Source organism: Lepidochelys olivacea (genome assembly GCF_965140295.1).
Source record: "Lepidochelys olivacea isolate rLepOli2 genome assembly, chromosome: 16".
Lineage (NCBI taxonomy): Eukaryota > Metazoa > Chordata > Testudines > Cheloniidae > Lepidochelys > Lepidochelys olivacea.
The window spans coordinates 24,757,325-24,783,851 of record NC_140426.1 but is presented as its reverse complement, the minus strand read 5'-3'; the positions used below and the strand labels follow the sequence as shown (position 1 = coordinate 24,783,851).

The 26,527-nt window shown below is 38.3% G+C and overlaps 1 protein-coding gene across 3 annotated transcripts in view; it reads left to right on the top strand.

Moving 5' to 3' along the window:
• DENND1A (DENN domain containing 1A) overlaps positions 1-26,527 on the top strand; it is a 421,747-nt gene that overhangs the window by 280,928 nt on the left and 114,292 nt on the right. For all 3 annotated transcript variants that reach the window (XM_084650295.1, XM_084650293.1, XM_084650294.1), the window contains exons 14-18: positions 20,649-20,750; positions 21,317-21,404; positions 22,000-22,040; positions 23,894-23,965; positions 25,129-25,185. In XM_084650295.1, coding sequence (XP_084506421.1) covers positions 20,649-20,750; positions 21,317-21,404; positions 22,000-22,040; positions 23,894-23,965; positions 25,129-25,185 — 360 coding nt within the window. The remainder of the gene's footprint in view (positions 1-20,648; positions 20,751-21,316; positions 21,405-21,999; positions 22,041-23,893; positions 23,966-25,128; positions 25,186-26,527) is intronic.

Genomic DNA, 26,527 nt, shown 5'->3' with positions numbered 1-26,527 from the left:
TCTGCAAGGTGCTAGCCTTTTACATTGAGAGAACGAAGCCGTCCAGAAAATCGGTCCAGTATTTCTTAGTAGTGGCAGACAGAATGAAAGGTCTGCCTGTGTTGTCACAATGCATTTTGTCATGAATTACATCCTGCATCTGGGAATGGTACAACCTGGCGGGAGTTCCCGCACCCCTGATCACTGCGCACTCCACCAGGGCACAGGCTTCATTAACAGCCTTCCTGGTGCAGGTCCCCACTCAGGAAATCTGTAGAGCAGTGATGTGATCCTCTGTCCACACTTTCATCATGCACTATGCAATTACTCAGCAGGCCAGAGACGATGCGGCCTTTGGACGACCAGTGCTCCAATCAGTGGACGACTCCGATCCCACCACCTAAACTTGGGCTTGTGAGTCACCTGATTGGAATCGACATGAACAAGCACTTGAAGAAGAAAAAATGGTTACTCACCTTCTCGTAACAGTTGTTCTTTGAGATATGTTGTTCATGTCAATTCCAATACCTACCCTCCTACCCCTCTGTTGGAGTAGCTGGCAAGAAGGAACTGAGTGGGGTGGCGGGGCTCTATATTGGGCGCCATGAAGGCGTGACTCCAGGGGCACCCAGAACGACCCGACAGAAGCTGCTAGGGAAAAATCTTCAGACTACTGTGCATGTGCACACGCACACAGCTGATTGGAATGGACATGAACAAGACATCTCAAAGAACAACAGTTAACGGAAGGTGAGTAACCGTTTTTTCCAGTGCAAGTTTCCAGAATTGATCTGTTAAATCAGCCCCTTCTAAGGCTTTGCACCCAAATTTGCTGTTGATTTCAGCAGAAACTTCGAATGCTCAACAATTTCCGGTGTCTTTCACTATAGTGGGGAATGGGACTGGGTCCTCTGATTATCTTGCTACATGTATTGTGTGTGCATCCAAAAGAACTTCATGCCTGGCTACAAAATACGTAATCATTCAAGGCCAGTTTTTCACTTCTTAGACATTTGTTATGGGATGGGATGCTGATTTCTAGGGGAGAAGAGGACAGGAGAAAGACAAAGCTTCCTGCCTGGTGAGGTTTGTATTTGTATACACATGCTGTTTCCTTGCACATAAAGAGAATAAGTGCCAGCTCTGACAAGCTGTGTGCTCTGGGCAATTCAGACCAGAATGCAAATAAAGAAAAGGAAAAGGGGGTTCATATTAAACATGTTTCAGCCTTTTATGGCCACAGAGTTAGTTTCTAGCCTCTCTCTTTTTGGACAGCTTTTTTCCTTTTAATTCTTCACAGTTCTAATCATGGAGCCTGGCACTGAAGGGAAGTTGTAGAGGTGGGTACAATCTTATTTCTAATGTTGAGCAAAACAGAAGTTTAAAATAAAATAAACCAATAGCACCAGCTAAAGTACACGACCTCACTTCTCATTTCTATGGTGTTGGTTGTTGACTGGACTGGTCTTTTGCTTTTCAATCACAATAAGTATTATTTACAGATCAGCCACATTATTATTGTATCTTAGTTTCTGGGTCAGCATGAAAACTCACAACTTTTTGTAACAATGAAATCACATGCCTTGGAATGATGCACTTAAAACAGATTTTGCTTTAATATCCACAGTCATGAGTAGTGCAAGGACCCGCAGTGACATTAGCTCAAGAATGTTTAATGAATGTAAGGGGTACGAGAGAATGTGCATATATAATGTTAGGGAACACAGTATGGGCCAAAACTTAATGGGCATTTGTATGGTGCTCAGCAGTCTAGAATCTCAGTTTGAGGTGCAGTGTGAGTTATTTTAAGATCTTTCTTAAGGAACAAAAATCTTTCTGCTGGCAGGTTCTTCATGGTTATCAGTATTTCTGAAATTTTCCCTCTGTGTATTACCCTCTGTCTGAGGGATGTCTGGCAATCTGTGTGCCCGTGGCCCATGTAAAGAGGATGGCAGATATGGGGGCTATTGGTAGCACTTGGGAGGCTAGACCAAATGCCCACTCTGTGGACTCTGAAAAGAAAAGTGGACTAAAACTGTGAATGACTGACCATACTCTGTCCTTAGCGTCAGGAAATGGGTAAAAGCGGATATTAGTTAGGTTTAGTATAAGTAGCTGTATACTGAGTTTTGAGGGATCTGATGGTGTTAGTTGGGACTCGGTGATTGGGAGACCTGGAATGCCCCCTATTCCAGAATACCGAGCGAGTTGTTGGTTTGCTCTTAGAGCATGCACCTTCCATTTTCTCAAGACCACGTGGTTCCTGGGTTGGTGGTTCTGTTGTGTGGTGTGTGGTTGCTGGTGAGTATTTGCTTCAGGTTGGGGGGCTGTCTGTAAGCAAGGACTGGCCTGTCTCCCAAGATCTGTGAGAGTGTTGGGTTGTCCTTCAGGATAGGTTGTAGATCCTTGATGATGCGTTGGAGAGTTTTAGTTGGGGGCTGAAGGTGATGGCTAGTGGCGTTCTGTTATTTTCTTTGTTGGGTCTGTCCTGTAGTAGGTGACTTCTGTGTACTCTTCTGACCCTGTCAATCCGTTCCTTCACTTCCGCAGGTGGGTATTGTAGTTGTAAGAATGCTTGATAGAGATCTTGTAGGTGTTTGTCTCTGTCTGAGGGGTTCGAGCAAATGCGGTTGTATCGTAGAGCTTAGCTATAGACAATGGATTGTGGTGTGGATGAAAGCTGGAGGCATGTAGGTAGGAATAGCAGTCAATAGGTTTCTGATATAGGGTGGTGTTTGTGACCATCGCTTATTAGCACCATAGTGTCCAGGAAGTGGATCTCTTGTGTGGACTGGTCCAGGCTGAGGTTGATGGTGGGATGGAAATTGTAGAAATCATGGTGGAATTCCTCAAGGGCTTGTTTTCCATGGGTCCAGATGATGAACCCCCCCACCCTGAAGCAAATACTCACCAGCAACTACACACCACACAACAGAACCACTAACCCAGGAACCTATCCTTGCAACAAAGCCCATTGCCAACTGTGTCCACATATCTATTCAGGGGACACAATCATAGTGCCTAATCACATCAGCCACACTATCAGAGGCTCGTTCACCTGCACATCTACCAATGTGGTATGTGCCAGCAATGCCCCTCTGCCATGTACATTGGTCAAACTGGACAGTCTCTACATAAAAGAATAAATGGACACAAATCAGATGTCAAGAATTATAACATTCAAAAACCAGTTGGAGAACACTTCAATCTCTTTGGTCACTCGATTACAGACCTAAAAGTTTCAATTCTTCAACAAAAAAACTTCAAAAACAGACTCCAATGAGAGACTGCTGAATTAGGATTAATTTGCAAACTGGATACATTTAATTTAGGCTTGAATAGAGACTGGGAGTGGATGGGTCATTACGCAAAGTAAAACTATTTCCCCAAGTTTATTCCTCCCCCCCACTGTTCCTCAGACATTCTTGTCACCTGCTGGAAATGGCCCACCTTGATTAGCACTACAAAAGGTCTAGTCCCCCCCGCCCCCACTCTCCTGCTGGTAATAGCTCACCTTACCTGATCACTTTGTTACAGTGTGTATGGTAACACCCATTATTTCATGTTCTCTATGTATATAAATCTCCCCACTGTACTTTCCACGGAATGCATCCGATGAAGTGAGCTGTAGCTCACGAAAGCTCATGCTCAGATAAATTGGTTAGTCTCTAAGGTGCCACAAGTACTTCTTTTCTTTTTGCGAATACAGACTAACACGGCTGCTACTCTGAAACAGGTCAGAAAGTAACTGATGATTGAACTGCCCAGTCTATTATATGTGACCTATTCACTTCTGAAAGAGAGTATAGGAATTTCCCTCACCACTGATTTTTTTTCTGGCCAAGTTGCATATGAATTTTATGCATTAGCTGGTGTTTACTGAGAGCTTTTAGTATGTTTTCCTCCTTTTGTGTAGCAAAAGAAGAGATGAAGACAGGCCTCACACAATAGTTCATAATGCATACAAACAATGAGGCTGAATTAAGGTTGTACAGGCAATTTCCTAACTTTTGAATGCTTCACTTCGTATCCTTAACGTTGTTTGATGTCATTGTTTTTGTGTGTGTAATTTTGTATATACGGTGTAGGAGCTGATATACCAGTAGGATAAGTAACAAAACATCTGATTACAGCACCAGCATGGAAACGGTTTAAAAAAAAAATTATTAAACCATCTACAAGCTATTCCATGTGCTAGTAAAATAATGGCAATACTAGAATATTCCACATTTGTCAAACAAGAACCTAAGACTCTGTCTTTTAAAGGCTCTGTTTTGATAGCAGAAAGGATAAAAAAAAAATAGTCCAGAAGCCTGCCAACAAAGAGACTGCTCTGTCTGATTGACTGAACAGTTCTTGGTCAGATTCTCAGATCATTTGCTATCCTTGCAACTTGTTTTACAAAATGAGCTCCAGAATGAGGTTTGTCATCATGTATTCTCTGTCCATGGACATGATGTCCTTTTTCTTATTCCGAATTAGATGAATACAATGAAATCTGTATTTTACATATTTATTAACCTGATTCTCCTCTCTGTGGTATTGTAAACATCTTCACTGCTTTTTTTTTTTTTTTTTTTTTTATAACTGAGAGAAGACAAAAAGGTTGAGGTATCATTATGATCACTGAACATTTACACTTTTTTTTTTAAGCATGTTTCTGAAGAAACTATTGTTTAGTTAGTTTATTTGCTAAGTGGAAAACTACCCCTGAGTGGATTGAATTCTCTCTTTTGTATTATGCCCTTCACTTTCCCAAACATAACTCTAATGATACAGTATTTAAATGTCAAGTAATTAGTTGTCCCTTATGTTAACTTTAGGCTTTAGGTGCCCAGTTCAAAGGGATTTGGGTGTTTAACTCCTTTAGGTTCATTTGAAAATCCTTTGGTTAAGTTTAAACCAGCCATTTCAAGTGTTTTGTTTTTCCTAAAGAAACATGTTGATATTTTTGGCATTGTGATAACTGTCCAAATAAAGCTGCCAGTTCTCCATTGTACATAATCAAAAGTACAGGCTTCATTATGTACTCATAGGTGTCTGACTTTTTTGAATGACACCATTCACGTAAAAATGAGCAGACAAATTGTGGAATTTTCTACTGGAAAGCTTATAATCTATGCAGTCTGACTTGAGAAATTATATTCCAGGTTTTATTTTTGTGTGATTTCTAAAGGTACACAGCATGTCCAAGGCTGTTGCCACTTACATCTGAACTTGTATATTCATCTAAGATCACTCCTGTAAGCACTATGTGTATTTGTGACTTTTGTGAACAGTGTCTTCAGCTGCAAAGTGCCAGAAAAATCTTAACTCTTTTATAAAGAATAAACAGCTTTGTTCAATATATGAGAGAAAAGGGCCTCTGCTTTCAGTACAACTTTTCCAGTGACCATGGGTGCTTTCAGTTACAATTCCCTTTTTTTTCACTTTTTTGTATTTAAATAGGAGAACTATATTTTGGGCTCTTGTTGTACATTATTTTTGCATTCTCCTCCAGCACCTAGTGATCCATCTTAAAAAACTAGTTTTTCCTCTACGTAGCTTGTAGATGGCAACACTTCCTTTGGTGTCTAAATGGTTCAACTTCTAGGTCTACTAAAGGATCCAGGTCTCCTTAGGTATTCTTTGTTCAGAATTAGATGTGTGATATATTGATAATGCTGAGTCCTGTTTCTGGCATACAGAGGGTTAAGGGAATTTTCAGCCTCACCAAAAAGTATGTGGTTAAGGTACTCAGGTGTTGGAAATGTTCTCAGCAACATCAGTCACCTAGGATCATGATCATCTGCTGTTCTGGGGTAGAGATTACTGTGCTTAATGATTAGCTACTATAAGCAGCAGCTGATGCCAGACTCTACCCCCTTTACACCTAATTAGCCTCATTAATGAGCTCTTCTGCTCTCTGCAGAGAGGGCTTCCTCTTTGGAATAGGAGGCAAAAATACTTTGCCCAGGTAGATGTGCTGAGTTAATTATTGCCCACACCTGCAAAGCCATGTGACTCTAACAGTGATGTTGCTTAGCTGAAATTGTGCTTGTTTACAGTGACCACGCTAGAGGATATTAACTCTTTAAATGCCTGAGAGCTCTTTTTAAAGTCTTTTTGAACATATTGCATAAAGCATAAAACTAGACACCCAAGGATCTTATGCTTAAAAACCCACATATGTATGTCTGACCTATATGTAGTGTGTAATCATAAAAAAAAAATAATTCTTAATTGAGCCCCTGATGCTACAGTGTATTCGATGTCTTGTTACATGAGCTCTGAATTCCTGGATACGTGTCTATAAATGAGCAACTTTTAGATTTGGAGCAGCATGCTTTTGAAGCACTAAAATCTGCTCTGTACAAACCATAGAAATCAGGGAAACAAAATGTCTTCAGTCAATTATTGAATGTGCCAATGAATAGAGTCAGCTAATTAAGAAATGTTTTCATGTAATTTTGAACACCAACAAATGTAATAAGTATCCATTTAAATTCTAGATACACAGACTACTCGAAGCTGGATATTTGACTGTGTTGCCCTAACAGCTCTATCCTCTTTAGAGTGAAACAAGCTATTCATTCATTAAATGGAATTTTAACAAAAATTAAATCACTGGAGGAAATTTCCTTTGCTGTCAGATAAAACATGCAGCAGCAAACTTGTGCAGATTCACGCTGCAGACTCAGCAAAGGCTGCAGTTTCTATACAAATGCTGCAAAGCCCCATAGGATTCCAATGCTTTTAAAGTAAATTATAGCAATTCCTGCCTAGAAAAGATATTTAAAAAATTAAAAATCTGCAGTCTGATGAAATAGACAGTTAGGACTCAAACTCTAGATTAAATCAATGGGATTTTGTTTCCCTTGACTTCAGTGGGTTTTGGATTAGATCTCTGTTCCTTTAAACTTAAAAAAACAAAAGTGTGGTCAATCTTTCTTCAGCGAGTATAGATGTGTAACTCTTTCTTTGGATGGCTGTCCCAAGACACTTTTTCATGTGCCCATATAGGATGATGTTTTATATGTAATTCAATAGGATACTCTAGCTGCATTGCTGAGTCCATCAGTCTAATCATTCAAAACACTTCTCACCATTCACGCTTTGTCCATTATTAAACATTTCTCATGGTACTCAGCTCTCCTGATTCTTCTTCTAGAAGTGTCCATCTTGCTGGAAAGCAACGATTGTAACACCAGCTGTGCAGGAAAGCACTTGCATGTTCTTATGTGGTCCAGTGGACTGGGAGGAAGGAAACCTGGTCTTTACTCCCAGCTCTGACACAGTTCATCTGTGTCTCCTCCAACCTCTCTGTAACTGCTTGTGCATTATTTCACCTGAGTTTATTTGGTGTGCAATTTATTGTTCCAGCGCTGAGAGTAAATTTAGTAAATCACAAAACATTGGGAAAAGACACAGTCCCTGCTGTCAGGACTACAATCTAAACAGAAGATAGAATCCAAAAAAGCTAAACTAAAAGTATGTTAAGCATGCAGAGCACTCAGAAGTTAGGAAATGAAAGAATTAAGTGTTGCCTATGCAACCTTAATTCAGCCCCTTTGTGTGTATACATTAGACAGTCTTTAATTACATGACCACATATGTCTGCTTCCACGGGATGCCTGCTTCATTCATTGAATGGCTAGTTATTCAATATTTCTTTTTATCCTCATTTAGTGTGTGACCCCAGGCCTTATTTAATGCACACCATCCAAACCCTGCACTGAATATAGAAATACTAATTTTTTTCATGGATGTTTCTGTAGTGCTCTCACCATATCATCTACATGCTTCATAAACATTAATGGCTTCATCTTCTTACCACACCTGTGAGATTAGGTGGTATTTATAATCTTCATTTTATAGATATGGAACTGAGGCAGATGCAGAGAGATTAAATTTAAAAGTGTCCACTAATTTTGGGTACCCAATTTGAGATGCTTAGGAACTGATTTTCTTAGCGTTTTATAGCACTTTACATGTTCAAAGTACAGCTCCAGTCAATTTCAGTTCCAGCTGTGAGCATTCAGCTCTTCTGCAGATCTGGCCTCAGGGGTCTCAAGCTGGGCACCAGAAAATGAAGAACACAGAATTAGTGACCTGTTGTGAAAATTTTATGTTAAGAGTCTTGCCAAGCATCCCACAGGAACTCTGTGGCAAAGGCAGGTATTGAATCCACTGCTGCCAAGTGTCATTCAACTAGGTCCTTAACTATGAGACCGTCCTTTCTTTTCCTGCAATTCCCTACCTCAGTCACTCAGTTCTCTCAATTCCTGTGCCAGGCAGCCAGGAGAAGCAAGTGCAGGGCAAGTCCTGCTTAGCCCCAGCAGCCCTGGTTTAGACCATACTCCGTGCAGACAAAAATCTTCAGAGAATTTAACTGTTGAACTCCTAGCAAGTCTCTAATGAGCATGTGCAAACTGAAATACTATTATTTTTATTTTTATCTGAAGTATTATAGTTTGGACAAACTTGAGCACATTTTTGTGGCAAAAGGCTCCATCCCTGACATACGGGTGATCCCCTGCCAAATATCAAGCCTGCTTTGAGCTGCTCAGTGAAATGGTTGTAATATCTTTTTTAATATGAGCAAAACTTATTTTTCTCTAATCTTGTTCTTAGGAAAGGCTGAACCAGTTTAGCTGAAATATTTTTTTAAAAAAATCTGTCTAATGCAGATATTGGACATGGAAAATTTCAGCTCAAACAGTTTGGCAAAGTTATAAGCAACTGAAAATGGGGTCTTACAATGGCTACAGATGTTAACAGTTTCACCTATATATATAAAAATTTTCTCTCATGATTCAAAATAACTGTCTGTTTATAGCACCTATAGTACACAATCTTGTCATATCTGCTACTTCCTTCATTGGCTCTGTTTGTCTTTGGATTGGTGTGGGTATTTCTTCACATAACACAGTATGAAGCTGATGGCACAAAATAAGTTTTGTTGTCTGTTAGCTTTTTTTAGAGACACTCAGTTCACTTAACCACGTACAATCATCACTTACATTATCTGTTGCTGGATATATCCCATCTGTTAACACTCTTCTTTTCCTATAGTTGAGGATATTGCAGGAGGAGATACTCTATCATGTGTTGCAAAGCAGACTAGAATGAAAAATGGGATGAAAACCTCAAGAGAATTAGATTTGAAAAAATCTTCGATTAAAAATGCAAAATACAAGTTATTTCTCACATTTTTAGCTATTAACTGTTAGTATTTGTAGCCAGTGTAATATACAAAATGTACTTTTGCACATGGCCTTGCAGAGAATATAGTGACGGATGTCAAACTCATTTTAACAAGGTCTTTCTGCTCTTTAAAAAGGTGTGTATTTAAAGAAATCTTGCCCTAGTGCAGAGGGGATTTGGTTTTGATATGTTAGTGATAATTGAACTGGCATCAGGTCTCACCAACTGTACATAATCCTTCACTGTATGTGAGTCACAGAAATTCGCAGGCATTTGTTCATGAATATACTTTGAATTGAGTACAAGAATAAAGCATCAAAATGAGTGAAGTAGCAGGTATCTGAGACATACTTCATGAATTGTTAGTGCTTTTACTGATGTATGTGGAAGTGTTTAAGTTTAGGCAGTTTTCTGATTGCACTCATGGCAGCTATAGCCCTGATTCGTACATGAAAAGAACTTGTGGTTCCAGGGCAGATAAGAACAACTTTACAAGATGAAAATGATCATTGAGGGCGTGCAGGTCTGGAGGGGAGCAGAGTTGGCATTTTTTGGCCCTGCAAATAGCTGCCCATCTGCTCTCTGTCAGAATATGTTAGGAGTGCATCTGGATTCATGCCCCAGAGTTTCAGCTCTAAGCTGGTCATGTGGTTGTCTCCACGACAACTCAAGGAGCTGTGTAAACTGCTGCGCTCTGAGCCAGATGCTTCTCTGCACATGTGGTCTAATTAGATGGCATTTTTCCTCTTGCAAAAAAGCGCAGAAATGTTGCACAGTTTTCATGTTGGAAATGTGTGAGGATGGTATAATGGGAGTGGGAAGGAGTCACATGGCCAGATTTTAAATAATTACACTTCTGCAAAGCTCCACTTCAGTGTTACAGAGAGCTCTGAAATAATGCAGAACAAATCCCCTTCATTTACTTCATCATGGGTTAAGCACAAAAGGACATCCTAAGAGTGACGTGGGGAAAGGGAAATATACTTTTGCCTTCATACTGAATATAGTTTTCTCTGTATAGGACCATTTCAGGAAAGAATTTAGTGACAGTAAGAGGCATCTTCTTTTTCAGTGAATGTTAATACTGTTAGCATGGAGTTAGGAAGCCTCTCAAACTCTCTGGAGGCTGGAGATAAGGAAGTAGTGGAGAGATTGTAGGAGATGAGATACTCTGCTGAGGAGGAAGAGTCACTTTACAGGGAAGCCTGAGAAAAAGAAGAAAAGCAGGCCGGATATAAAAGGTCTATAGCTTTTGGATATGACAAAAGCAAATGAAGCCTATTTGTAAGGCAAGACCGAGAGATTCTACTTGGTTCAAATAAAGCAGGAGCTCTGTCAAAAGTGAATGGAAAGTAGAGATGTCAGGATGAGCTCCTTTTTTTTCCTGGCTATGGGAATAGGTTCCCTATAGTTTATAGCCATTCTGACAATGAATTCCGTTCTGACTAGGAGTGACACTTACGTTCTTGCTTCAGGTATCTGACTCTCTGTAGGGAAATAATGAGTGTACGAACATTAGAAAAGGAATAAGACATTTCTCCTTACTTTTTAAATGTAATGAATGCTATTTGGTATCCTTTTTCTACTTCTAAGGAAAAGTGTCTAGGGGTCATTCTGGACTTGATCTCACGATTCTCCTGTGTATTAACCAGAGATATGTATTATACATTTCTTCTATTCTGATAAGGATAATAAATGGGCAGTTGCCTTAGATCCAACATAGGTGAAATGTTTGAGCAGCTCTACACATCCCCACGAAGGAATGCTGTAATGTAACTATTAACAGCCTAGTGACCCAAGCTGTTGGGTCACAGAATCCCACGTGTATAAATAACTATAGTAAATATATTTTATTTCATTGACTGATTGGATTTCCCCAGAGATTGTTACGTAACTAGAATAGAAGAAATGTGATTAACCTTCCCAGAGGACCTAATACATTCAGCCTCTAAACAGGCTTCTCCTCTAAACCATCCTTTTTCCTCGGAATAACAGTCCTGCTGCATTGTCAATTAGCCTTTAGAATTTTCAAATTCCTCCTTTGTGTGTCCTGCTGAGGCTTCCCCACCCAATTAACAGGACAAGTAACATGAGGACAAATCAGGCTGCACTACAGGCTTTATAATAGACATTTATATTACCGTGGATATAGTGAGAGGGTTCATCGCTATTACATCCGTTTATTTTCACATATTAATAAATCCATCAGTGACTAGGTGTCCCTAGCTAGTGAAATTTAAAACTTGTTCTTCATTCCATTAGATTTATGTTATTTGTGGGGAGGATTGTATTATTGGGTTAGGACAGAAGAGGATTGTTATGTGTTACTTTTACAGCTAAAGTTTCTCTCCTCTATTCCCAAGTTCTGCTTCAAGCTAGCCATAGTTTTTGTTGTCCTCTTTCCCCCCCACCCTACCCTCCACTGGTGGGATGTTATGATGCTTCCAACCTTCAAAACAGACATTGTACTCCAGCACAAAGCTAGGTGTGATTCTTGTGTTGCGATCATCTTACGTAGAAGTTACATACTTAATTGAGGAATCTTATTCTGACTGAAATACATACAATATGCTGAAGAGCAGTTTATTTGTGCAATTAGAAATGTCCACATTGGGAATTTTTCTTGATGCCTTATTTCTTTTGGATATTTTATCTCCAAAACTCAAGTACTCTTACATCTCTGACTGTCCTCTCTCTCACCCCCACAACACATGCATTTTTTTTATCCTCTGCTTTTTCATCTGTATCAACTCACTACTCATCTCTGAACCCTCAGGCATTTTGATATTGGAGGGTGACACTGTCAATATTGTTCTGAGGTCCCCAGCAGGACACAATGTCTGATGATGGGTTCTTGGTTGAATTAACAGGATGAAAGGTTGTAACCCCCATCCTTCATTTGTTTCTCTTGTTCTCACATTGGGTAAGATGTGAGGATGATTCTGAACTTTTAACGTTTTTGTGGTAGATTTTTTCTATCAATAGGTTACATCTGAGTCCCAGAAAACCTGGATTTGGGCTGGAAATGGCCCAACTTAATTATCATTCACATTGTAAGGAGAGTGATCACTTTAGATAAGCTATTGCCAGCAGGAGAGTGGGGTGGGGGGAGGTATTTTTTATGCTTTGTGTGTATAAAAGATCTTCTACACTTTCCACAGTATGCATCCGATGAAGTGAGCTGTAGCTCATGAAAGCTTACGCTCAAATAAATTGGTTAGTCTCTAAGGTGTCACAAGTCCTCCTTTTCTTTTTGCGAATACAGACTAACACGGCTGTTACTCTGAAACCAGTCCCTTCTTGAGTCACTCCATGGGATGGGAAGGAGTTTTACTTTCTTCAGTACAGTTCTTCCTCATGATTATACAGAGTATAATCTGACTGAATGAGTTTAGGCTTGATATAGTTATCTAAGAAATTAAAGGAAAGCAAAATATCTCCAGTCTTGATCTCTGGGAACATAGGCTGTCTCTAAATCCTGTCCACCTACTTTTCATTTGTGAAGTGGATCACCTTATATCTTCTATTAACAGAACATTCTGTTTAATATATTGAAATTTTCTTTGTTCGAATATCAACGTTTTCTTTGTGTGTGTGTGTAGCTTATCTGTATTTTCAATCCCACGCTCTTCGTAATATTTTGTCATGGTAGAAAATAGCTCATATGAGTAACAACACTGTAATTTTCTCCTTCATTGTAGTGTCACTAGTACTCCCACAATGGCTATAATAGAAAAGGACTTTTGCATTATAGAGGCTTTGAATCGGTAGCTGCTTTGCATGCAGCACTCATTGACTTCAATGAGAGTATTGCATATGGAGTGATTACAGAATCGGCCCCAAAATTACCTTGCCAGCTGAAATTTCTAATGATGAGACTGCACGCATGCCGCAGGGATTTTGTATAATAGTATCAACGTAGACCAGTAAAGGAGACAGTGTGGCAGTAACGTATATGCTGGGCATAGAGCACATTCCTAGCACAGGTAGTTAAATTGAGGCTTGCTTTCTGATCACGCTAAAGACTCTCTGCTCGTAGCTCCATACTATTACATCTTTTATGAGTCTTTAAACACACTAATGCATTAACATACCTCTAAGTAGGAAGAGGAAGAAATAGTCTTGTTGTTAAGGCACCATACAAGGACTCTGGGAATTGGGGCTCTATTCCATACTCTGCCAGAGACTTCTGTGAATTTGTGCAAGTTACTTGTTATCTTCGTCCCTTTGTTCTTAATCTGTAAAATATTGTAGCTCTGGAGGGGAGATTTTTGCCTGTTGGGTCTAATTAGGTATCTGGACTGGTTAATGTTGATCAGGTTTTGAGTTTCTTTTTTGGCTCGCAAGGTTCTTTGTTTTGCGTAATAGAAGTCTTTCAAAACAAACTATTGTGCAATCATTTCTTCCTCGTAATAGCATTTATATGCAAAATGTCTAATCAAATCTAACTAGATACAGTTAGATAAGTAGAAGCAATATCATTCTTGCTATGCCTTGTTGTGCCCTTAAGTATTGCAGACACCCAATTGTGTAGAATTAAAAATTCCGTTGTGATTTTAATATGCCTAAATAAGGTGTATGACTTTTTAAGATATTTAGGTTATTTTTAGAATTGATCACAATTCACAATCCACTGAATTGTTGATGGAGTAAAAGAAATATAATTGGTAACACTATTTTAATAACCATGATAGAAAAGATTGTCTTGCAAATCATATCGCTGATCGATGTATTTTTTCACTTGATATGAATTCTTAAATCCCTAATTTTGCTTTGCTCTTGTTGACTTAAGCTGTCAGTGACTATAGTGGTAAAAATGCTTCAGATAGCTGTAGTAGGTGTATATATTGAACATATTCTTTGTGAATAGATGATAAATCTTGAATCTTTTAGGGGTTTTTATCTTTCTGGTTTTGCTGCTGTAGGTGTGGTTTTACTTGCATCAAAATGGACAGATCTGCTCCTTATCCAATTAAGATTTGTAAAGTGAATTCTCTCTGGCATTTTTGGAAGTGCCTATGAGTAAAATTTTCAAAAGCACCTGAGTCCCACTAAGTCTCATTGGTTTCAAACATCTACATAAAATCACTTGGAGAAGGCTTTCAATGAGACTTAGAGTGCTAATTGGCAGTCATTTTTTTAAAATGGGATTTTTGTTCACAAATCACTCAACAATCAGTCAACAATCCCCTCACCCCATCTTCATTCAGTGAAAAAAACCCTCATTTTGTGGGGTGAACCCACTAGGGTAGCCAGAATTCACTTCTGTGACTGTTTAGTCCAATCCAGATTAGGACTTGGGGAAACACATTGTGTGAGTCCATGTGGGCATTACAGAGCCGGATAGAGCCTGTCTGTATCTAGTAACATCAACAAAACATCCCTAGGTCCTGTGTCTTTTCTACTGAGGCTACAAACTTGCTTCTTCCCTGGACCCTCAGTAATTTCATATTACCAGGCAGGGACATATTGACTATGGTGATGGCTGGTGATCTCATGTCCTGTGATCGTTACTCGCACAATTCCTGTCCTTTTGTGAGATTATTACTGAAGTGGAATATTATTTTTGTGTGTTTTGAGCTGGCCAAACTCTGTGTCACTTGCAAAGACAATCTAATCTGCCAATAGCCAGTAGTAGTGAGTGTTTAGGCGAGTTGTCCAAGTTTTTTTGACATTGTAAACTCATAAAAAGAATGGTGCCCAAACACTTTGCCAGTTCTTAGATACCCAAGAAAACCCTAAAATTGACCAATAATAGAGATTGTGTATACATAAGAATGCAAGGTAGGGTACAGCCTGCATAGTAAATATGAAGTATATTTGCAAAAGCCTATTCCTTGCATTCAAATAATGTAAGTAGCTTCTGTTAGCAATCCAAATTTGTCACAATTGGTGGCATCCTAATAGACCTAATGCACTGGTCTTGCTCTTTTGAGTATTGGTTCTTAATTTATTGTTCATTATGACAAATGTAGTTAAATATGTGAGCGAGAGATTTCTTTGTTCCTGAGCAGTATCTTGAATTGCAAATAAAATATGGTATCATTTGCTTATTAGGATGTATTTGATCCATGCCCTCCTGATTCCATTACAACCAAGAAAGATAGAGATGAGCTTTCTTGTGCTGAATGTATGCACTGGTTATGGCAAGGTTATTTGTCATTGCAAAGAGAAACTGAAACGAGCCAATTGCCCTTTATATATCTATAAACAACTTAAAATTGTCTGTATGGAATCCTGCTGACTGAGTGATCATCTGTCTCCAGCTATGATAAGATAATCTTTACTTAACATTTCACTCACAGTTCTTGTAAGGTCTGCAGAGGAGTTGCCTTTCTTGGGGTTGCTGTTGCATATTAGTAGGATGATACTCGTGTCTTGGTTTCATTCTAATGCTGGCTGGAATTTGGGATGCTAGTTCCCAGAATATCACTGTAGGTTTCACTTTGTCATTGACAACATAGACAGTATTCTAAAGGCCACCATTATGTGTAACATCAAGGTAATAAAACAAAACTATCTTAATCTCTTACATGTGCAGTATAGTTTCATTGTTCTTGCTGTATATTTGGGTTTTTGTTATCTTCACAACGTATTCAAATTGTGCAGTGACTAACCAACAACCTACAAGCTGTCACCTCGTTCCACCCACTTTTTCATTTAATGACTGAGGTACAGAACAGCTCTAATGGCTTGTGTGTTTATTAGAGAGGCTACATTGTTTAAAGACACGTACACACCAGAATGAAATTCAGAAGCACGCACCACATAGTGTCCGTGATAATGCAGGAGATGCTAGTCATATTTTCCATGGCATAGTTTTTTGGATTCTCTGAACAGGTCTCCAGTATTTTTACTCTAGGTACCAGATTGTAAGGCTGCATTTCTCCTTGCAAGACCCTCAGTGTTGAAATAATAATTCAAACTGGAGTTTAATGAGACGTGCTTTCTCCAGCAGTTACAGCAACAGCTATGTTTTCCTGCACCACTGACGTGCATCTAAGTGTCACCTCTTCTCTGCATGAGAAAGGACTTCTAGGCCTGTGAACTGCTGTGATTTCACCAAGTGGATAGGTCTTTCTGTCTTTTTGTCTGTATACATAGCCCTTCACAGGTGGCTCTTTGTTTCCTCATGTCTCCTAACCCTTCTTTAACTGCTTTGTCTGTGCCATGCACCATCCTGCCCTCTCTTCAGCCTCCATAGTCCTTTGCCTCCCTTCTTTTTAGATGATTTTTGTAGTGTTTAATGTGGTAGCTGTTGCCAGCACTATCCAACTGGTCTCCCTACTGCTCTGCTGAGTCAACCATTTCAGATACAATGCTTGTATTGCTGGCAAAGGTCTCCAGTGCTGCTGCTCCCTTAGCCACTTGCAGAACATTTTCCTCTTCGGGAAGCAGTGATCTCCTTACAAGACGAGGGTGTCATAGCTATGCGATGCATGCTTTTCTCTTTCTCCTTGCCCTGTGGCTTCCAAAATAAACAGCAGCATTTGGAAGAAACTGACAGTGTTTGCAGCACTCCAGAACAGTGTGAGGTAAATCCCTTTTGAGTGGTACTTGTACTGTCCTGGGCTCTTCATTTAGGGCTGCCTATCTTAAGCAGGAATTAAACATTATTTTAAAATGTAATTGACTTGCCAATTTAAAAATAACGAGGTTGACAACAAATTGCATGGCCAGAGTGAGCAGTACGCTGGATTGTTCAGCTTATAAAGGGTCATGAGGTAGCTACGCTGTCTTAATGATCTTCATGATTCTGTGAGGAGATTTCCAATGGCACAAAGGACACTGATATTCAGTGAGAGATGGGCACATAGCTCCCAGTTTTACCTTTGAAAATGCCCCCCCTTGTATATGTGGTTATGAGCAAAATCTCTTTAGAATTTGTGCATAATTTCTGTCACTAAAAGAAAGTTCTCCTGTGTCAAAACTTTACACATGTTTGCAATAGGATTACAATAGGCATACATTTCTTGCATCCACAATGCCAGATCCTGGCCTCTTTAGAGGGTTTGAAGTGGAAAAAGAGAATAACAGACATTTACATTTTAGATTGATAAAAACCTAAATTCTTACTGCTGGAAACTGCAAGTTAAATAGATGAAAGAGTTGTTAACTGATGTTGTTATAATGATGGTCTTATGCTTGAGCAAATCCATTACTTTCACAAAACACCTGCATCTCCGAGAATTTTCCTTTTGCACGATGTCACCTGTCAGTGACAGCAGAGCTGATTATCTGTATAATTTACAATTGACTACATCTGTTAAGAAGACAGTCCTGTAATCCATCTTTTCTTTTTGTAATGAAGCTGAGGATGGGGTTAAGTAGTATGAGTTTTCACTCTCCTTCAGGTCATGGAGGATAACTGGTACTAATGGATTCTAAGCCAGAAAACTCACGTCTTGACATGAATAATTAAAGTTGGTTTGTTGGGTTGGTTTTTTTTTTTATCGTCCAGCAAAAGTGGAGCCTGAATTGGCTCTACAGAAGCCAAAAGGTCTATCAACCAGACCACCTAACTAAATCATTACTAGTTCGGGGAAGAAAGTGTGCTAACATTGTACCAGGCTTCTCTCTGCTTCCATGTTTATGTGTAGGGATAGGAGATCATTTCAATTGAATGGGGCGGAGTTGGTGTCATAGCGCCAAATGTTGTATAAAATGGAGCAAAATGAACTTCTATTTGATAGCGCTTTGCTCCTTCCAAAGAGTTCTTACCCTGTGTGATCTTTGTGGGAGCTTCAGAAGTTTTATAGGCTATGAAAGAGTAAGTTGGTTGTTCTCCTTTCAGATGTTTTGAAATGAAGGTTTAAATGAAAGCCAAATCTTCTTCAGGTTTTTCTCTGATCACAGAGTAAATGTATATAGACACACATGCTACTCTCTTTAGAGAACTCCATGTCCTGTTCACACTGGGACCCTGGCCATGTCAGTTACAAACATAGTGAGACAGAGCCTTTGTCAAGCATTTGAAATTGGGTTCTCAGGGCAAATTCCTGTTTATACTGGTCAAGGAGACTGTTAGAATCCTATTTGTGACACCATTTGTTACTGACATTGTAGCTACCCAGTCTCTGATCCCAGTAATAAATAGAGCCTTACACAAATAGCTTCACTAATATGAAGGGGGGCATAGCATTCCTGTGTGTCCAGAAGAGAATAGTTCCTTGTAGTTCATTTGGCGCGGTATAGCATTTGTAGTGTCTAAGTTTTCTAGATCACCTCTCTCTAGTTGTAGTGATCTGTGGCATTGTGACTCTCTTCTTTACAAAGTGGGGTAGTGACTATTTTACTTATATGCAAAGTTGTTACAAGGGGACATCATATTGGGCAAAAATACCAATTCCTTGTCAAATGTGATTAATAGGTTTTCCCATTTTCCAAACTCCTGTGTGCCTCAGCTCTCCTTTTGACAAGTGAACTCGCCCACCAGTCCCGTTCAGTCCCTTCAGTCCCCTCACACCTATTGCAGAGCTTGTGCCTGAGCTCTGAAAACAAACATAAACGTTGGCCATATTTAAGGTTGCAATGAGCTTTTTCACCAGACAGGCCAAAGGGATCAAAGCAATCTAGATACTCCCAGTGAAATGGCATGTGCCTTTTTACCTACCCAATTTTAGCAGTAATCATGAGTCCTGTTTCAAGCATTGGTTAGAAATAGAGTACTTGTGGCACCTTAGAGACTAACAAATTTATTTGAGCATAAGCTTTTGAGAGCTACAGCTCACTTCATCGGATGCATGCAGTGGAAAATACAGTGGGGAGATTTTATATACACAGAGAAAGTGAAACAATGGGTGTTACTATAAAAGGAAGATAATGTCTGTCTGTATCTGTATGAGTTTTTTCATGAAGTTGATGGATTTCCACTCCATACTGCTAAATTCAGTGCCTTGCATAATGACAGGTTTCAGAGTAGCAGCCGTGTTAGTCTGTATCCGCAAAAAAGAAAAAGAGCCACAAGTACTCCTTTTCTTTTTGCGGACACAGACTAACATGGCTGCTCCTCTGAAACCTGTGGTTAGAAATAGTTACAGAGGGACATTGTTACCAGTAGACTCTTCCTGTCCAGATCTAATTGCTTAGCATAAGCACAGGGTGACAGTCAATCACTCAAGTACATAGAGCCCTGTATTATCTAGGTACAAAGACCCTTGAAATGCGGCCTTTTGCACATGAAAAGCCAGTGTAGATCATGGAGGTAAGACCATTCCTGTCCTGAGGAGCAAGTATACAGACATGTTCTGCAAACACTTATGTTTCTTTCTAGATCCTTTTTTAAAGAAACCCATTAAGGAGTATGTTACATCAGCCTAGCCTGGGCGACAGCAAAGGCGTGGAGTACGTACATCTTTGTAGTTCACACTTTCTCTCCCTACATACTGCAGTGATTGGGGTCCCCTAAATACCTATGAAAGTGATTCAGCTGAAGATTATACTGCTGAGATAAGATGAGACATTAATCATTATCCAGAACTTTTGTCCAGTGTCACTTAAGAAACTCATTCCCATCTCCTCCAGTAATGCTGCACTGGCTGCTACTTTGCTTACTGTGGTAAGATTGAGACATAGCGCATCCACCAATAGTTCAGATTCTTAAACTGAAGGATTTGGGGGGAACTGAAACCAAAACGAGCTCTTAAAGAGGGAGTTCTGTCTTTCAGGCACTCTGCTGCCTAGTGTGTAGACTCTAAACTCTTTCCAGATGAAAAGCCCTGATTATATTTTTATATGAGCATGAAAAGAATTCAGCATTAATTTTACATCAACATAATTTTATCATTCTTTGTTACTGCCATTTTTGAAACTTAATACATGAATTTACTCGCTATGCTGAGAATTTGTAGATTTAAATGTGGAGGAAATTTGTGCCCTTATGGCAGATGCACAGCAGACTTCAGCATTAACATAACTCATTAAAATAAGATAAAAGTAGAGCTTCAAAACAATCTCTGTCTTTTGCCAACAAGCCTGTGAAAAAGGGAAATTTCATTCAATTCAGGATATGAAAGTCTTCTCTTTCTGAACTGTGGAGAGAACACAAAGCAGAAATTACAGACTTGTTTGTGCAGGTTAACTCTCTGGGTCGATTCAAAGCGTGTTTTGAGGTATTTGAGGATTTGAATACACAAAACTAGAGAACTTTTTCTATGTCAGTTTCTTGAGGTATTAAATCAGAAAGTACCTTTTGGGGGAATGAAACCTCCCCCCCCCCCCATTCAGTCATAGCAAAATGTGCAGAGAGAAAATGGGTTTTATCTTGACTGCACACAGTTTTTGTACATTATCTCTAAGTAACATGATTAAAGGCAGCTCTGTCCTTTCTCACTCTCTCTCATGTGTGAACTGAGAAGAACAGTAGTTTATCCAACTTCATATCAGACTTGTCTTTAATTTTTTTTTGAAGGAAAATAGAATAAAATGCAAACTCAGTTATTCAAGCAAAGCTGTTTGTGTTTCCAATGCTCTGAACTTTACAGGAGGAGCCAATCACTTTTTGTGAAGAAACGTTTGTCTCTCATCGTTCTACTGCCATGAGGCAGTTTCTTCAGAATGCTATTCAGCTCCAGCTCTTTAAGCAGGTATTGTTTTAATTGCTTCAGCATTGTTGTAGCTTATTTCACAAAAGAACTGTTTTTCTTATCAACATTATTCCTATGTTCTTTGATCTACACTAACCATGTACTCAGAAAAATTAGTTCCTTAATTTAGTAATTAAGATATATGTCACTCCTTCAACAGTAACTTAATTTTTATTTTCTGGCATGGATTAAACCCAATTTATAAGAATTTCTGTATTTTAATAACTATAATTTATGTTCCCCTCCAATTGAAGTCCATAGCAAAATTCTCATTGGCTTCAGTTTGAGCTGATGTGTCTGTAAGCTTCAGTGTATAAACTAGGGTATTACTGTGCCATTTCAAGAAGGCCAAAAACCACATCATTGACTGCTCTGAAATAAAGAATTGTCATACTGGTTGGCAAAGTGATATTCCTTTCTCCAGTCTACCTATTTAAAGGCTGTCCCCCACAAAGACTTTGGAACTTTGTCCTTCTGGAGAAAGTACAGAATAATCTTTTGAAGTGCAGTAGAATTGAATGCTTTATCTGTTCACACATTTTTATTATACTTCCCCTGTTTTAAAGTTTATTGATGGGCGCCTTGATCGTCTCAACTCTGGAGAGGGCTTCAGTGATGTTTTTGAAGAAGAGATAAATATGGGAGAATATGCTGGTAAGAAATATCTGTTCATTCCACTGATTTTGGATAGTATCCAATACCTTATACTTTGTGATTTAATAGGTCAGAGAAATCACTTGCCTGAGTAATTGTACCAGCTTCAGTCTATGGGTTGAAGTGTGTTGATTGATGCTGTCCTTTTTTCTCTGGAGATCTCAATCCCAACTTGGATAAATAAATATATCCTTCATTGTCTATTTGGCGTTACAAACCCCTGCCTTGTTCTGAGCAGTACTGTCTGGTTAGCTATCTAACACAAAACTAGAACAGGTCTTGCATGTCAGAACTGAGAAACTTTGGAATTAACCATTGACACCTTCTCTTTCTTTTTATGACCATTAAAAAAAACATTAACTTTCTCAAATCTATATGAGAAAATCCAGGAAAAATAATAATTCCATTTACCCACCTTTCTTTCGCCCACTGGCTACCTTGTTAATTTTTGGTTATTCTGTTCCCAGAAGGGGAAAAGGGTAGACATCTTCTTCTAAATATCTATACTTTACTACCACTAGACACAGTTGAACGCCAGCTTTTCTCATTTGTATCCCATTTCTTATCAATAAAGAATTTTCCTCTATATCACCAGGGAGTGACAGACTGTACCACCAGTGGCTCTCTACAGTAAGGGTAAGAATACAGTATTCTAATCATTGTCGTTCTTATTGGACAATTCAGTTATTGCACCATTATTCAATTTCACTGGCATGAGCAAGATCAGCTTCTATCCCACAATATTTAGTTTAGACCAGATAAAACTAACCTAGCTAAAAGATAATGTGCTGTTAATATGGAGCAAAGAACAGAAGGGAAAACATAGTAAGGAAGAAAAATTGGGAAACTGAGTTTATATTTCTCATATTTTTCAATCCTGGTTTTAGCATCTTGGAGGCCGTATGAAAGGCATGTAGATATATGCTGTTACCTATTCTGAACAGAGTTCATTCTTTTTCTTTTTAATATTATTGTGGAAACCTAAGCTACAGTGAAAAGCTGTTCACAAAGCTGAACAATGTGAAGTACTGAATAGGGGATAGCATTGTTTGTTGTAGCCTAGTATAGGCTGCAAATGAGTTTATCTGCGTCTGCTTAGACTAATGCTCTATTTAATTGATATAAATTAAATATACTGTATAAATATTTATAAATAACTTGTCACTTTATGTGAATAATAAATGATGATTTTAGATTAATAATTGGGATCTAACTTTAAAGAGTCCCTCCCACCATAAGTGATACATTAAAATTATCCATAGTTAAGGCTGTGTATGACTGTAAAATAATTATTTAGGGAGAGCTCACCTTTTTAAATATATGATCCCATTTTTCTCTAGCCCTGATTATGAGTAGAATTCTCTAATGCACAAACAGCTAGGCTGAAAATGATCTTGATCTTTGTGCATTAAATACATTTAAAATACCAATAATGCTTAAAAAAAATTTTCACACTTGTTTACAAATATGTAGGATGCAAAATGGTGAAAGGAGACGAGAGTATTGGTGTGAATGAATATAAAATCCAAGTGGTTATGTTCAGTAGTTTACAATTTTTTTTTTTGTTAAAGTAAGATAAATGCTGTGTAATAACATCATAAATATAAGAATACATTGAAGCAAAATTTGGCTTACTTCTGAAAAAATAATTCTATGTTAGGATAAACTATCATGGAATTATATGGGATTTTATTCCATGGATTTTACCCATCTGCTCTGCACACAAGATTTAGTTATCAAATAACGTACTATGCAGCAAGAGTCAATGGTGTTCAGAAGATAAACAAAACACTAACTAGCCTAATAGATTATTCTGTCTGACATATCACAGCCTTATATGTCTTTTAGTGTGTCCTCTACACACAGTTCAGCTTTTCTGGAATTATGCTTAGATTGCAGTTGGATTTCATGTTGTCTCAATTCTTCCCTTATCCCAGTTTTTAGATATTAAGAAAGGCAGCATATCTGAGATATACAGAATCTGTAAGAAAGAAAACAAGGGCATGAAAAGGAAAGTGCACTGCAGAGAGTAGGGTTTTTTCAGTGAACGTACAGTCTTTCCTGTTGAGCTGGTAGGGTATTTTAGTATTAAACATGTTTATTACTTGAATGCAATAAGCAGGATACCCTTGGGGGTGATAAGAATTGTTATGGACACTGTTTAGTGAGAGCACCTCTGAAGAAGCCTCGATACGGTAAAGGGAGTGATTTTTATTATGAGAAACTGAAACCTTTATATTGCAAAGGTCTGTCCTAAAACATGATTTTAAATGGATCAGATTTGCCCTGGAAAAAGTAGTATCTAATCCTCGGTGAGAGAGTGGAACTATGTAACCATAAATAAAAATAAATTTCCATTTAGGCATATTGCTCTGATATCTAACACAATTGATACTTTCTGTTATTTCCTGTTTTAAAATAATAGCTCTGGACTGGCATTTGCTTTAACAGCCTCAATGAAAATGATTCCATTGTTACTGTAATTACAGAAAGGAAGTGGAGCCATTATAAATACAGTAAAGACCAAGGCTAACCCAGCCATGAAGACTGTCTATAAGTTTGTAAGTACTGAGTATTGTCTTATGACCCAGACAACTGAATCTAACTATGATGCTGTGTTAAATGAATCTGTAGATTAAAGTTTTTTCTCTATACTAACGAAATTATTTGAACAAGATAAATGCGTATTAACAATAAAGTGCTAGAGACTAGGCCATTAAGCATGTATCCGGAAATGTTTTTAATTTCTATTCTTCTATTAAAATATTTTCTGTTTAACTGAAATACCAGTTTGAAACATTTTATACTAATTACACTGTAAAAGAAAATGAGTTTGACAGGTGATTTATCTTCAAAGTGCAGAAGTTGCTTTCCTATTTAGTAAATAGCACTATTTCCTGGAACGGTCCCTATATCCTGTACTAAACCCCTCTCCTATCTCATCATTACACTGTTGGAAATCCATTGTTACCCCTGGGCCTCTGTGAGTAGCTACATGGAAATGAGGGAATCCTCTCATTTGGCCAATTGTTCCAGTTTTTGTAAATGTCTGTTATTTTTCCCCAGAGATTTTTCATACCTGCTTATTTTGAGCCAAGCTTCTTGGGTTGTTTTCTAAATGAAAATCGTTCAGTGCTTGGTTAACATACAGCTAATAACTGTTATTGTAACATGGTTTATAACTGATCATTTCACTGCAGAGGGCTAAAATATATGGAAGCATGTCAGGATCTCTTCAATACTGAATTCTATGAAATATGACAAAAAGCAGTGAGATGTCTATTCAAACTATCCCTTATTTCCTGCCTCCAGCCTGACAAAGGTCCTGAGATTTAGGACCTGCCCTAGTAAAATGTAACTGGTATTCAGAACACTGCAGTGAGGAATCTTACAGCTGTGCTATTGCTGGTAATTGTCACCATGCAGCAGAGATAAATAATTAGAGAGAGGAAAAATCATGGAGGAGGAACTGGGGGGTGGTGGGAGGAACAAAAATCCCTGCTATCAAAACAGAGAAAACAAAATCTTTGCAGTATCATTAAAGGTTTTTTAACCTTTCAGGTTTGTATTTGTTTTTATAGCCAGTATGTTTTCAACTTGATGATCCAATTTTTCCTTCCCATTTTCAATAATCAGAGAAGGTGAGTCTTGATGGACTTAAATCGAGCACAGTCGCTGCTGGAAATAGAAAGAGATTTTTAACTTACATTAATTTTTCATGCAGGCAAAAGATCATGCAAAAATGGGAATAAAAGAGGTGAAAAACCGCTTGAAGCAAAAGGTACTTGAAGTTCTTATTCAAAATGTATAAGCGCTTATGTATGAAATACTTAGCCACAAAAAGCATTATGTGATCAATAGAAAGCTGTTTGATACAGTGTTGTTAGCACACTTCAAAATGCATTACCAGCTGTCCTGGATTTTTCACACTGTTATAAATATTCACAGACAAAAAACTATCTTCAAATACATTAAGGCTCTGACTTAAACCCACGAAAGCCAGAAAATTGAGTGTTCCATTTATCGTGGTCCCTCGCCTGCCCGTTGTGCCAAGACATTGTGAGAGGGGGCTTTGCATAAACTGGCTGATAACGCCTACAGTAATGACAGTGAACTTTGCTCCAAATGGCAAATTGCCGTTATATTCCTCTGGTAACTTCTCAGGGGAAATAACCCAAGGTTTCTCATTGGACACATGGTTATCACATGTCATCAGTGTGAAGTTTAGGCACAGTGTTGTAGAACGAGGGTTGAAGTAATTTTTAAATCTGAATTTCTTGCAGTTTTAAGTTTGTCAGCACTTTGGCCTTATGATGATGACATTTTATTGTCTCTGAATTTCATTCTTTTTTGTGTTTAAACAGTAAAATTCAGGGAATGCTAAATTGTGTCTGATCAGTGTGGTATCCAATATTAATTGCTACTTTTGATGCTGTTGGGGTAGTCATATGGATACATATTATATGGATGATTCTGCCTTTAGGTTTCTTCTAGTTATTCTATTTAGTCTATAGTTCAGAGCCATTACAGTCTATTGGGAATACAAGGTAGCCAATTTAGTAACTGCAAAGATCTCACTCAGAATGTTTTTCTGATTTACTGCACCTTACACAACTGCTGAATTTTAAAATCAATATTTCAGTAATTTAATTTGTTATTCTCAAAATACCCAAAGCAATCTTAAGGCTGTGTCTAATGGATATATCTATTTTAAATATTAATGGAAAAGTTCCTTCTCTGCCTAAACTTGTCAACTTATAAGAACTGATGGGTTTTTACCACCAAGTAGTAAGAATCAACTCATGAAATAAGGCCTGTGTAATGCAAGGACCAGTGGACCATTAGCTACAGTGTTGGGCACATTGGTGGAGATTTGGTTCAGTTGATTTAAAATAACCTCATATTTACTTGTTACCTCATTTCAGGTAACTGATCGTATAATTTGATCACAGAAAGAAAACAGAAGGCAATTTTTCTGCATGCAGCGTTTTCCTATGCAATAGTTAACTCCATGTGTTTTAGTTTCTGAACATAATCTAATAACTAGTGAAATTTGTTTCCCCATCCCCAACACATGCATCTGTAAAGAAAACAGCACTAAGTAAAATTACTGAATTTTACTG